The sequence below is a fragment of the Terrapene carolina genome, unplaced genomic scaffold, assembly GCF_002925995.2.
Source record: "Terrapene carolina triunguis isolate 2854851 unplaced genomic scaffold, T_m_triunguis-2.0 Scaffold242, whole genome shotgun sequence".
Lineage (NCBI taxonomy): Eukaryota > Metazoa > Chordata > Testudines > Emydidae > Terrapene > Terrapene triunguis.
The window spans coordinates 5,233,136-5,247,338 of NW_020664593.1; the positions used below are offsets into that span (position 1 = coordinate 5,233,136).

At 49.1% G+C, this 14,203-nt stretch overlaps 1 protein-coding gene across 1 annotated transcript in view; it reads right to left on the bottom strand.

The window, feature by feature from the left end:
* Positions 1-904: 904 nt before the first annotated feature.
* The window catches only part of CHD1L (chromodomain helicase DNA binding protein 1 like), a 43,405-nt gene continuing 30,106 nt past the window's right edge, over positions 905-14,203 (bottom strand). Inside the window, exons 18-23 of the mRNA XM_024198408.3 lie at positions 12,634-12,842; positions 10,655-10,753; positions 9,735-9,805; positions 3,494-3,608; positions 3,080-3,188; positions 905-1,137 (exon numbers count right to left, since the gene is read on the bottom strand). Coding sequence (XP_024054176.1) covers positions 1,059-1,137; positions 3,080-3,188; positions 3,494-3,608; positions 9,735-9,805; positions 10,655-10,753; positions 12,634-12,842 — 682 coding nt within the window. The 3' untranslated portion in view covers positions 905-1,058. The remainder of the gene's footprint in view (positions 1,138-3,079; positions 3,189-3,493; positions 3,609-9,734; positions 9,806-10,654; positions 10,754-12,633; positions 12,843-14,203) is intronic.

The following is a 14,203-nucleotide window of genomic DNA, read 5'->3' on the forward strand; positions in this document are numbered from 1 at the left end:
TTACATGGTGCCAAAAACATTGTAGTCACAAAGGTTTTACTGTGCCATACAGAGCAAAGCCAGTAAGAAAATAACATTTTGCATTCACTTTTTTTTCCTGTAATTGGACCAAAGGATCACAAAACCTTTAGAACAGCATAAGGAAACCAGCTTTGCCTGATAGCAGCAACAATCCAAGCATTCTATAATAAAGAGCAGTAGTGGGAGGAAGAAAGGTGTCTCTTATAAAGACCATCTCAGATTGTGTGTCCTGGCAAAGGATATTGGTTAGATGGATACTGCTTGGTTGCAAACATGTGACTGTGCAACTAGTTCTAACTTAGAACTTTCTGTTTGAAGAAACATCATTAAAATGGGTTTCTCTGGAGTTGGGGCTGTTTACATTAAGGGTGTGTTCTGTTGAGTTTTTGCTGCAGACACCTCCCTCACCAAAGAAAGAAGTTTTATCATTAGACTTTATCTCTCGTTTACATGAATGAATTTTTTTGCTGACCCTTTGGCGGTTGCTTGAGACAATCCTCTCTCTCTCTCTCTCTCTCTGTATATATACACACACACACACACATACATACATAATGTGTGTGTCTACATATTTGTTAGGGATAGCTACAGCCCCACCCACCCAAACTGTTTCAAGCAGCCACCAAACAACCAGCAGAAAAATCAGTGTTGTAAACAAGAGATAAGGTTTTGAAGCAAAAGTCAAACAAAACTGTACTGCAAACCCTGAGAATAATTTAAAATGGTGGCTTAAAATAAGGGCTTAAGATTGGTCTTTAGTGAAGGTTTAATTTTCCATCTTAAAAACTAGACATGAGCCCAAACAAACACCCCAGATGCATGTATTTCCTGAAGTTTGAAGAAGTTTGAATGCAGCTCAGTTCCATAACTGACTCTGAACCACTCTGAACTATAGAGGTATAGAAATCTGAAAACCAACAGTGACTTTGGATCTGCTTCAGAGAAGCGACATAAATACAAGCTGGCTGTAGATGTGATGTTGAAGAGATCATGGGCTTTTAGAGATCAGTACACTTCTGAGTTAAATCATTGGAACTTCAAGGGTTTGAAGTTGTAATTGAAGTTGTAGATGGTTGTGAAGAAGAGGAAGAGGCTTTATTCCTAGGGAAGTAGTATCTAAGGAGAAGTGTCAAGGAAATACTCTAAAATTTCAAACCAAATATGTACTAATGGCATCAACTTAAAGAGGGAAGGAGGTAGAATACTCACTATAGTCTACTCCTTTGTTCTTAATTTTCTCTCTCTCTCACAGCATTGCTGAACAAGGCATTATACAGCAGCTGCATTTTCCCCAAGAAGTCACAAAAACATAGTTTTAACACTTCTTACTCATGTCAGCCCTGCAGAACTTACTCACCTATGGAAGACTCAGCTGAATTCTATTCTGCTTTGCACATCAAGACAGAGAGAAACTGAACAAAGAGCATACACAATGAAAATCAAATTGGATTTGTAGGATTCTTTCCCAGTTTTAATAATCAAAAGTTGTCAGTAGCAATGTAGATAAGGACATTGGTTTAAAATATATTAATTTGAAATTGGTAAGTGTCCTTTTTCTTTTCACCTAGCCAATATTTTATAAAGTGAACTATCCTGGAGCTAGTGGTCCTTCCCCCCCCAACTCCCTCAAAGACAATTCTTTAGTTGATGTTTACTGACTCGCTGATCATTCCATCTTGTGTGATCTATGATGGTACGACACATAATTGCATGCACTGGTGAGCTACTTCAGTGCAATGACATCGTGGTAAGCAAAGCAGTACCTTTTACATTTTGATATAAAGTAAAGTTATATGGCCATAAAGCCCTTAAAATGACTTTTTTCCACATAAGCTGTTCACTTTCTATGTAAGTGCTAAGCTATTTTGTTACATACGTGTATTCTCTCTCTCTCTCACACACACACAAACACCACACTGTGATGGGTGTTCACTCCACACCGCCCCTGAAGGGGTGAAGGTGGCTCAGAAGGGGCTAATTAACCTGGGAGACTGTACCTGGAGGGAGACTTTGGCTTGACTGACAAGCATTTATTAAAGATGGAGTCCATCTGGGCAGGAGTAGGCAGGGGCTTGTATAAAGCCAGGAAGTAAGAGCAGAAGGCGGCTGCAGTCACTCTCCAGGCCTAGTGAGGAGAGGAAGAGGAAACCTGGGGAGCAAAAGCCTTGGGATCTGGACTCTGAGGGCAGGGGCTCACACAGAGGGCTGGTGGAGAAGGAAGCCTGCAGAGGGCAGAGTAGGAAGCTGCCCAGGGAAACGGCAGCAAGCGCTGAGATGGTGCAGACTTGGCTGCTGATTGTAGAGTCCCTGGGCTGGAAACCGGAGTAGCGGATGGGTCTGGGTTCTCCTCCCAGCCACTGAGAAAGCGGCACAGTCATAGGAAAACAGCCTGGAATGGCACCTGGACAGCTGGTCTGGTGAGACTTGTTACCCCAGGAAACCTGTATAGTGACCAGGCTGAAGGGCCAAGCCATGAAGAGGAAGCACTGCAATTGCTAGAGAGCAGTAGGGACCATGGCACAAGCGACTGAAGGAAAGGGGCATCAGACCGGGCAGAGCTAGTCCCCAGATGCAGCCACAAAGGGTGTCCCAGTGCTGAGTAAACCCCGTCTCTCTCTTACACACACACTTCTTTAGAATGTGCTTTTCCTAATCTGCTCATTGTGTTTGTGTCTGGGTCAGTTTGATAAATTGTTTCTATAACTTCAGTCACATCACTACAAACTTGGGATGTTACAAGAAGCCCAATGGCTGTCACCAGAGGACCAGCGTATAGTACACACACACACACACACACACACACACACACACACACACACACACACCATACAAACAAATATCATCATCATCTAGTATGCTTAGTATTCTCTATGTAATGTGTACGTAAATGAGAGTGAGATTTAGACACCTGTTCAACACAGGTTTGAGTTGGACTGTCCTAGTATGATATCCGTAGCCCACAGTGGATCTAGATCTTACAATGAACATTTTGGTATCTGCAGATATGACAGGTCATTTTGATTTGAACAAAATAAAATAACCATGCTTCAAAGGATACATAAACGTGGGGATTCCTCTCGTTGCCAAATATTTTCGGATGAGCCGCTCAGTACCGTACCAGTTAAATCCCTTAGTTGCATGTCCAATACGTGGAAGATGGACGCTTGCTGGAAGAGAGAGCAGAAAAGCTCTTTAGGGCCTGATGCATTAAAAAAAATAAATGGATGTGCCATTTAAGCTCCACTCAAGGGCAGAAGGAATGCCTGTGTCATAACATTCTAGTTGTAGTGGGTAAATGTGTCCCCTCTTCTGTTTCAGAAGACAATCACAGAGAGATGGAAGAGACCCATTAGAATTAGATCATCCCAATCCATGACCCTGCCAGAATCTTTAAGTGGAATTTCATGCACAGCTCTGGGGTACATCATTCTTCCCATTTCGGAGGCACACAGATGGACAGATGCACACTTACCATTCCTTTTCTTGGCTGCTAAATAGATCTTCTTTAAGCCGTCTTCCAAAGCGGACAGCTTAATGCCAGACAAGTTGTTGGATCGATCCCGGTGCTGTGCTACAATCAGGGCCAACTAGAAAGAAAAACATGGGATGTCTGTACACTGGCAGTCGTGGCGATGTCTGCTAGAAAATAACATTAAACATACACTTTATAGGCTGGAAAAAAGCTTTGCCTTGTCTTTTGTGACAGACCCAGAACAGTGGGGTACAGAAGTCTGGTAGAGGGCAAATATACTGGTCACTGGATGAGTAGTTTTCTGTTTCCTGAGTGACCAGAACAGGGGCTGCACTAGAGTAATCAGGAACCTGCTAGAACCAGTTAAGGCAGGCAGGCTAATTAGGACACCTGGAGCCAATTAAGAAGAAGCTTCTAGAATCAATTAAGGCAGGCTAATCAGGGCACCTGGGTTTTAAAAAGGAGCTCATTTCAGTTTGTGGTGGGAGTGTGAGGAGCTGGGAGCAAGAGGCGCAAGGAGCTGAGAGTGAGAGGATATGCTGCTGGAGGACTGAGGAGCACAAGCGTTATCAGACACCAGGAGGAAGGTCCTGTGGTGAGAATAAGGAAGGTGTTTGGAGGAGGCCATGGGGAAGTAGCCCAGGGAGTTGTAGCTGTCATGCAGCTGTTACAGGAGGCACTATAGACAGCTGCAGTCCACAGGGCCCTGGGCTGGAACCTGGAGTAGAGGGCGGGCCCGGGTTCCCCCCAAACCTCCCAATTGACTTGGACTGTGGGTTCTCCCAGAGGGGAAGGTCTCTGGGCTGTTCCCCAACCCACATGGTGAATCTCTGAGGCAAGAAAATCCACCAATAAGCGCAGGACCCACCAAGATAGAGGAGGAACTTTGTCACACTGGTGTCAGGAGTGGGATCTTGGGGTGCACAGCGCGGCGGAAGAAGGAGGGTGATTTAAAAAAAAAAAAAAAGGGAGAGGGTTTATTTTTTTTCACCACAATGGATGACGTAGTGCGGGCACTGATACAAGCTACGGCGGCCCAGCAGGAGGCTACCCGTGTCCAGGCAGCGGCCCAACAGGAGGCAGTGCGGCTGCAGCAAGAGACTAATCGCCTGCTGATGGACCAGGCTGCTCAAGACCGAGCTATGTTGCGGGAACTGGTAAACCAGATAAAGTCCCTTACAGAGCTGAATCGCGGCCATGATGGGACGCGGCTCATACTGGCCAGCCATTGGCTGCAGAAAATGACATGGGAGGATGATGTAGAGGCATACCTTCTGGCCTTTCAGAGGACAGCCCTACAGGAGGCCTGGCCTCGAGATCAGTGGTCTGGCATCCTTGCCCCATTCCTGTGTGGGGAGGCCCTGAAGGCCTACCATGATCTGCCTGAAGAGGCTGCGGCAGACTACCCGCAGCTGAAAGCAGAGATCCTGGCCAGATCTGGGGTAACGACAGCAGTGTGAGCCCAGCAGTATCACGGTTGGAGGTACCAGGAAGACAAAACCCCGCGGTCCCAATTGTATGACTTCATCCATCTCACACGAAAGTGGTTGCAAACAGAGTCCCGGAGTCCGGAAGAGATACTAGCGGTTCTGGTCATCGACCGATACATGAGGGGACTACCACCAGACCTTCGTGCCTGGGTAAGCCAGAACGAACCCTCCACCCATGATGAAGTTGTCGGCCTGGTAGAGAGGCGAAGGACAGTGAGGGAGCTGACCCGACCAGTTAAGGAGGCGGCACCCCGGGTTAAACTAGCAGCACCAAGCTCTAAAGTTCGGGTGACTGGGCCACCAGGAGGGCCCAGGTGGAAAAAGAGAGAGGCTGAAGGCCCATCAGAGGCCACAAAGAGTCGGAGCACTGAGGGAGAAGAGGATCGTGATGTTAGACTGCCCAAACCAAGAGACCGGGGAACGCCTAGGGCTCCATACAGATGTTATGCCTGCGTGGAGTGGGGACACATAGCTGCACAGTGTCCCAATGCTGAGGAGCCTATGCAGTGTAACCTGGGGAACTGGGCAGATCCATGCTCCCTAATCCACCTTGTGGGGGTCTCACTAACCCCACATATGTATACCAGACCAGTGAAACTAAATGGGGTAGGGACCATGGCACTGGTTGATTCGGGGAGTGCTATCACGCTTATCTCAGGGAAGCTCATGAAGCGTCGTCAGCTGCTGCAGGCTAAAAGTACGGGGATAACATGTGTTCATGGGACAGTTAGTTACTACCCCACCATCCCAGTAAAAATCGAGATCCAAGGGAATACTACTGAGGTAGCAGCAGGTGTAGTCCCTAAACTCCCATACCCGGTGCTCATAGGGAGGGACTTCCCAGGGTTTGGAAACTTACTCCCAGTAGCGGGATTGGAGAAAGATGGGGACCCTAAAATTGATGAGGCATCCACAGCAGACTGTCAACCCCCAATCTTCTCTGAAATGTCCCCAGATTTGTTCTCCACTCCCAGACAGGGTAGAAAAACAAAAAGGGAAAGAAGGGCAGCTAAGGCCTTGGGAACCCAAATACTGACCCAAAGCCAGAGGGTCGCTCTTGTAGGTAGGTGGACCCGCGCAGCTGAAAAGGAGGCCACGCAGGAGGGAGAAGCACCTGAGTCTGACCCCCACCCTAATGCTTCTGAACCAGTAGAGGCAACAGAGACTGGGCCCCTAGATCTTGGGGAGATTAGCCCCGGGAGAGGAAATTTTGGACGGGACCAGGCAGAAGACCCAAGGTATGACAACATTAGGAAGGAGGTGACTGAAATAGATGGGGGTCCCCGTGGAAGGAAAAACCCATGGACCAGGACCCTACTTCATAATGAAGAAGGATCTCTTATACCGGGTTGCACCAGTACAGGGGCAGAAGGTACAGCAGATCCTAGTACCTCAAAAACACCAGAATGCTGTATTAAGTCTTGCTCATAGTCATCTTTTTGGGGGGCATTTGGGGGTAGAGAAGACCCTGGCATGAGTCCTACGACGGTTCTTCTGGCCCGGAGTACATGAAGAAGTGCGGAGGTACTGTGCCTCCTGCCCGGAGTGTCAGCTGCACAGTCCCCGTCCCCACTTGAAGGCACCTTTAGTACCCCTTCCCATCATAGAGGTCCGCTTCGAGCGAATAGCCATGGACCTAGTGGGACCCCTGGAGAAGACGGCTCGGGGCCACCAATATATACTTGTTGTTTTGGACTATGCTACTCGCTACCCAGAAGCCGTCCCCCTGCGGAACACGGCCTCTAAAACTGTAGCCAAAGAGTTGGTGGGGATCTTTGCCCGAATGGGGCTACCGAAGGAGATATTAACCGACCAAGGAACCCCATTTATGTCAAAGCTAATGAAGGACCTCTGTACGCTGCTCCATATACATACCCTGAGAACTTCTGTCTACCATCCGCAGACTGATGGGTTGGTAGAAAGGTTTAACTGAACCCTCAAGGCTATGATAAGGAAGGTGGTAAGTCGGGACGGGAAGGATTGGGACACCCTACTACCCTACCTTATGTTCGCTATCCGGGAGGTACCTCAGGCCTCAACTGGGTTTTCCCCCTTCGAGTTATTATACGGGCGTCACCCCCGTGGCATACTAGATATCGCCAAAGAGATCTGGGAAGAGGAACCCAATGAGGGGAGAAATATAATAGAGCATGTAATGCAGATGCGAGACCGGATAGCCCGGGTTACCCCTATTGTACGGGAACATTTGGAGAAGGCACAGGAGGCCCAGCGAACCCATCACAATCGCCAGGCAAAAGTGCGACAGTTCCAACCAGGGGATCGGGTTATGGTGTTGGTACCCACGGCAGAAAGCAAGCTTCTGGCCCAATGGCAGGGGCCCCATGAGGTGGTTGAACCCGTGGGGGAAGTAACCTACAAGGTGCGGCAGCCAGGACGCAGAAAACAAGAACAGATTTATCACGTTAACCTTCTGAAACCCTGGCATGCACAAGAGGCATGCACGACGGTCCAAAAAGACCTAACCCAGGAAAACAAGCCTTCCAAACAGGTGAGAGTGTCTCCCGATTTAACACCAGACCAGAAGAATGAGGTGTCTGAGATGATCTTCCAGAACCAAGATGTGTTCTCGACAAAACCAGGTCGAACAACTGAGACATATCACCACATCGTCACGAACCCTGGGGCCAGAGTAACAATGAGGCCCTATCGGGTGCCAGCGGCAAAAAGGGAGGAAATAAAAGCAGAAGTAAAAAAAATGCTGGAGTTGGGGATCATCGAAGAATCCCACAGGCAGTGGTCCAGCCCAATCGTGCTGGTGCCCAAACCTGCTGGCACCACAAGATTTTGCAACAACTTCCAGCGACTAAACGAAGTATCCCAGTTCGACGCGTACCCCATACCTCGCATAGATGAGCTAGTGGACCGTCTGGGTAATGCCCGGTACTTGACTACCCTAGACTTGACAAAGGGGTACTGGCAGATTCCCCTTGCAGAAGACGCAAAGGAAAAGACTGCGTTCTCTACACCAGAGGGTCTTTTTCAATATACTGTCCTCCCCTTTGGACTACATGGGGCCCCGGCTACCTTCCAGCGCCTCATGGACAAGCTATTACGCCCGCATAACAGTTATGCTGCTGCCTACTTGGATGATGTGGTCATTCATACCCCAGACTGGGAAACCCACCTGGAGAAGGTGGAGGCAGTCCTCGATACCTTCAGGTGAGCTGGCCTTACAGCAAACCCTGCCAAGTGCGCTGTAGGGTTTACAGAGGCCAAATATCTTGGCTACATTGTGGGAAAAGGTCTGGTAAAACCCCAAGTGAACAAGTTAGAGGCCATCCAAAATTGGCCCCGACCAAGTCGCAAGAAACAAGTCCGGGCGTTCCTAGGTGTGGTGGGGTATTACTGACGATTTATCCCCCACTTTGCCACAAGGGCAAGCCCCCTGACAGACCTAGTGAAAGCCCGTGGACCTGATCTGGTGAGATGGTCTGATGCAGCAGAGGAAGCATTCACAGACCTACGGACTGCCCTCTGCAGTAACCCCGTACTGATAGCCCCTGATTTCACCAAGGAGTTTATCCTGCAGACGGATGCATCGGAAGTAGGGTTGGGGGCCGTTCTATCACAGATGGTCGGGGAGGAGGAACACCCAATTCTATACCTCAGTCGGAAACTCCTTCCAAGGGAACAAAAATATGCAGTGGTGGAGAGAGAATGCCTCGCTGTAAAATGGGCCATGGAAACATTGCGCTACTACCTGCTCGGGCGCAGATTTGTCCTCGTGACCTACCATGCCCCTCTTCAATGGATGCAGCGGAACAAGGAGAAGAACACAAGGGTGACCAGATGGTTCTTATCCCTCCAACCTTTCCAGTTCCGTGTGCAACACAGAGCAGGGAGCCGTCATGGCAACGCCGATGGCTTGTCATGTGTGCACTGTCTGGCGTCCCAAGCTGCCCAACCCCTTGGCGTTGAGCAGGGGGGAGGGATATGTGACAGACCCAGACCAATGGGGTACAGAAGTCTGGTAGAGGGCAAATATACTGGTCACTGGATGAGTAGTTTTCTGTTCCCTGAGTGACCAGAGCAGGGGCTGCACTAGAGTAATCAGGAACCTGCTAGAACCAGTTAAGGCAGGCAGGCTAATTAGGACACCTGGAGCCAATTAAGAAGAAGCTTCTAGAATCAATTAAGGCAGACTAATCAGGGCACCTGGGTTTTAAAAAGAAGCTCACTTCAGTTTGTGGTGGGAGTGTGAGGAGCTAGGAGCAAGAGGTGCAAGGAGCTGAGAGGGTGTGCTGCTGGAGGACCAAGGATCACAAGCGTTATCAGACACCAGGAGGAAGGTCCTGTGGTGAGAATAAGGAAGGTGTTTGGAGGAGGCCATGGGGAAGTAGCTCAGGGAGTTGTAGCTGTCATGCAGCTGTTACAGGAGGCACTATAGACAGCTGCAGTCCACAGGGCCCTGGTCTGGAACCCGGAGTAGAGGGCGGGCCCGGGTTCCCCCCAAACCTCCCAATTGACTTGGACTGTGGGTTCTCCCAGAGGCGAAGGTCTCTGGGCTGTTCCCCAACCCACATGGTGAATCTCTGAGGCAAGAAAATCCACCAATAAGCACAGGACCCACCAAGATAGAGGAGGAACTTTGTCACACTTTGTTAACACTTATTTCAAGCCAGTCCTGCGCTGTATTAGGGTCACTGTTATTTTGTGTAACATGTAACATTCACTTCATGTTGTTTCAGTACTTCAGTAGAGAGAACATCAAAGGGGCTTCTTATAGTTACCAAGTCCTGGCCTTTATTTCTGGATTCTTTATCGTCAATGGGGAATAAGAGGGTTCTTCCCAATGCCACATCTGTCCGAAAACATAAGAAAACATTAAATCCCATGAAGAACAAGGGTGAGTCAATGCAATGCTAATTGTTATAGGCTTCTACACCATCCTTTCTAGTTCTCGACACTGTGCACCACACAGACATTTTCTTCAAAGGGGGGAGGTGAGAAAACGGAGAAAGAAAGTGATTAAAAGACATGAGGGGAAAGACAGACCGAGAGAATACAATTCCAGTCTACAGTGAGGTCTAATCTGTTCTTCACTAGCTCCGTAATGGTTTAAGATCACTAGTGTGTATGTGCACATAGGAGAACAAGGGGTACTGGAAAAACAACAAGGAGTCTGGTGGCACCTTAAAGACTAACAGATTTATTTGGGCATAAGCTTTTGTGGGTAAAAACCTCACTTCTTCGGATGAGGTTTTTACCCACGAAAGCTTATGCCCAAATAAATCTGGTAGTCTTTAAGGTGCCACCAGACTCCTTGTTGTTTTTGTAGATACAGACTAACACGGCTACCCCCTGATACTTGACACCATGCAAGGGGTACGGGAGAGAGCCCATGGCCTGGCTAGACACATACTGAAGTTGCTCCAACCCACCTCCTCCTCTTAAAATCATTTTGACATTTGAACTGCAGGTTTAGCACTGCCTTGTAGAGAGAAGAAATACTGTGACTAAAGAACAAGATCTTTTTCCCCAGGAAATGATCAAAACAACTGAGTTCTATGAAGAATCTTCTCACTCCAGAGCAGAGGTCAGGGTCAAAATGTCTTCCTGTATTGTCACTTCCACACCACACATAGGAAGTGCCAGACTAAAAGGAGAGACCATCAGCTTCAAGCACTAAGATTATATTTTTCTCTTTTACCTTTCATCCTTCCTGCCAGCTCGTATATTTTCCTGGGCTGATCAGAACGAACCTCCAGAGCTGTAAATAATCCTCCCCTTCCCCACCGGCAAGAATCATCTAAAGCAAAATTACAAGTTAGATTCTTTTTTTTTAATTGAGATCCATGTCCAAAGAGATGAGCTGCCAAGTGTATCTGTGCTAATAATGCCTTCTGCAGGGAATAGACATGTTCTCACTGCACATCATAGGACTTATTAGAAACAGACATGGAAGATGAGATGAAACAAAATCCCTCAGTGTCCCAGCTCCCTCATTCTGTGCCGGAAACAGATCACATGATCCTAAGAGAGGATCCCTGCTCAGCACTTCAGGAAAGTAAACCTCCCACACGATCCTTGCCACGCCATCCCAGGGGAAATTCCTCCTCACCCCATGTGCAATCAGTCATCAAATCCTATTTGCAGCCTGGTAACCTGGTACTGCAGTCATCCATTACTTCCCCTCAGATGCTGCCTGCACCTCCAGAAGGCAGAGGAGGATTCCCCCCACCCCCAGTGTGTTTTTATTTTTAAACAGAGCATGTTGGCTGAGTTTGAAATAAATGCCACAATCTCTAGCCAATCAGCCATCGCCTTGCGGCTTTAACACCCACAGAGGAGAAGCTCCAATAGGATTTTGTCTCAGGAGGCACAGTCCACTGCCCCACCCCCAAGCTACACGTAGCACAGGAGGAACATGTCCTCCTTCCAGGTGCATGTGTCTGCCTCCCCCGCCCCTGCCGGGGTTGAGGTTAAATGCCCCCCTCGGAATTCACATAGGAGGCAGGATGGAATCCAGGGACTGCAACTGTTCCTAGCACTAGGCTCCCTCCCTCTTCTCCATCCAAGGCCCAGCAGGGCTAGCCCATAGCTTTTCCGAGTACGAAGGAGAATTAGAAAAATAACTTTGCTCGGAGTAAGAGATTAGTTCAGAGGAGCTGACTGCAAACCACACAGGCGGGGGAATCCTTGTTCTAGCCCCCACTGTCCCCTCCAGCAGCACATCATGTCAGAGACACTGCCTTAGCCTAACCATGACCTGGGGGCATGACAATGGCAGACCGGGAGAGCTGGAGCCCTGTACAAGTTAATTCCTTCATGGGCATCCCATGCAGCCAAGTGTTGTGGCAGCTTTGTCCCTAGACATACAGCACAACATACCGCGTAGTGCCAGGCAGTCCTTCTAGGACCATCGCCTCTTTGTGTTTTCACTTCCCAAAGGGCCTCAGCTCTTTCTGCACAAAGCAACATTGAAGCACCACGATTGTCCCCTATTCCCCAGCAGCTAAGACACTGAATGCCCAGATGCTGAGTTCAGCTAAAACACTCTCACCCCATTGCTCCACTCTGCCGATGCCCTTGCCCAGCTAGACCAAGCAGATGCCCACTTTCTGCTGTCTACGGTGCAAACCGGACACTACTTTCTGCTGCTGTCCCACAGGGCCTGACCCACCACTGCTCGGCCATCCGGGTGGGCTTACACACATCTTCCTCCATAGGCAACGGACCTTATTAGAGTTAACACACCCTGCAGAAATTCTGCACTTCAGCACAGATTGAGGGTGGGGGTGTCTTTGCAGATTTCAATGTGTTCTGCAAAATGTCACCTTTTGATTAAGTTATATTTCCAGCTCATCTGGATGGGAAGTAAACCTTCTGAATGGGACTCCAGGCCGAATGGCCTCACTGAGTCTGCACACACACAGGGCCAGGGTCTGCCCACTTACTGGGCCCACTGGATGGAGGGAGTTCACGCTTCACCTTCTGAAGAGAGAGGCTGCATGCTAGGGAGCATGCTACCCCCCCCCCCTTCCTTGTGGCATTCTAACTGCACCTGCACCATGCAGGCGGAACGCCTCCAGCCAGGGCCACTCCGCTGTTACTACTGCTCAGCCGTTGGGCTACAAGGCACAATTCAGCCCTATCCCAAGGAAGGCTTTTTGCTCTTGCCAGTCCTACCTATGCAATGGACGATGATCGCATCCTCCTCTTCGGCTCTAGGGTGGGTAACGTCACCCATCACATACTTGATGGAGTTCAGCTCTGGGTCTGTGTCATCTAACTCCACAACCAGCCTGTCCTCCCCCTCCTCAAAGGCATCCTCTGAGTCGCTCTCCTCTGAGGGCAGACAGGGGGATCTGTAGTGATTTGCCTCCCACCAGGCCATCCTGAAACGAACGAGGCAAAAGAAGAACAGGCCAAATGAAAACTGGGAAGCCAAACGTCTGCTGCGTTAAATCCTTGTCATGAATAGCTAGAGATGGGGTTTCGAGAGACAAAGCTCAGCTCCAGATCCAGAACCACAATTTCCGCCCCAAGTTCGGAAACCACAATGCCACAGGGTGGCTGGTCCCTGGGAGTGCTCCCAGCTGGGCCACTGAAGGGTCTATGGCTGCACCTGAGGCTAAAAAGGGTCAGAGGAAGTGCCAGTGAGAGAGGAGAACTGGCTGAGACAGGGCTAGGAAGCAGCAGCAGCAGCAGGGCTGCCAGAGTCCCTGGGAGGGAAGGCAGCGAGAAGAAGCCTGAGATGTAAAGAGGAGTTGGTTTTGTTTAAATTTGGACAATAAACCTGCCTCAGAGAGACTGTGGGTCTGGCAGTGGGTGCTTCAGAGGCTGTGGAGAAGCCCTGCCTTGATTCATGTAGGCACTTTGGTCAGCTCCTGATACAAGAGATATTAGGCTAGATAAGTTTATGGAGGGAATGGTTTGATGGGATTAGGTGATTTTAATCAATTAGGCAATAACGGCCATCGCTGGTAAAATGAGGGTCTGGCTAGAGAATCTTGCCTGTATGCTCGGGGTTCTGCTGATTGCCATATTTGGGGTCGGGAAGGAATTTTCCTCCAGGGTAGATTGGCAGTGGCCCTGGAGGTTTTTCGCCTTCCTCCGCAGCATAGGGCAGGGGTCGCAAGCTGGAAGATTCTCTGCGACTTGAAGTCTTTAGATCACGATCTGGAGACTTCAACAGCAGAGTTAAGGGAAAGTGGGGGGGTCAGCTTTTGTGGCCTGCATCATGCGGGAGGTCAGACTAGATGACCATATTGGTCCCTTCTGACCTTAAAGTCTTTGAGTCTATGAGTCTATAAGAGGAGAGTAAGGAATATCATTGGTGCAAAAGGAAACAAAAGAGGGCAAGCCCCTATCATTGACTGGCCCCACTTTGTAGGGGTGACCCGGAATTAATGGAGCAAGATTATGTGGCAGCTTGCTTTGCTTACGGAAGCTCTGCTGGTGCATGGAGGATGACAGCAGTGGCAGGAGTTCCCGTTCCAGTTTCCGCAGGCAGCCAGATGAGAGAGGCAGCAGGAGGTGCAACTGGAGCTACAGAAGTGACTAACCAGGTTCGAGGAGCAGCAGCAACTCTCCTAGAGATTCTGCAGAGGGAAAGGATTGGTGGGCGCAGGTACAAAGCAGGAAAGAGGGGTTTGAGGGCTGTGAGGGCCAACAGAGGGAATGTTCTGCCTATGGGCAAGTGCAGCATAAAAAAAAAAAAAAAAAGCTACTGTCCTTATGTGAATTGTGCTTTTAA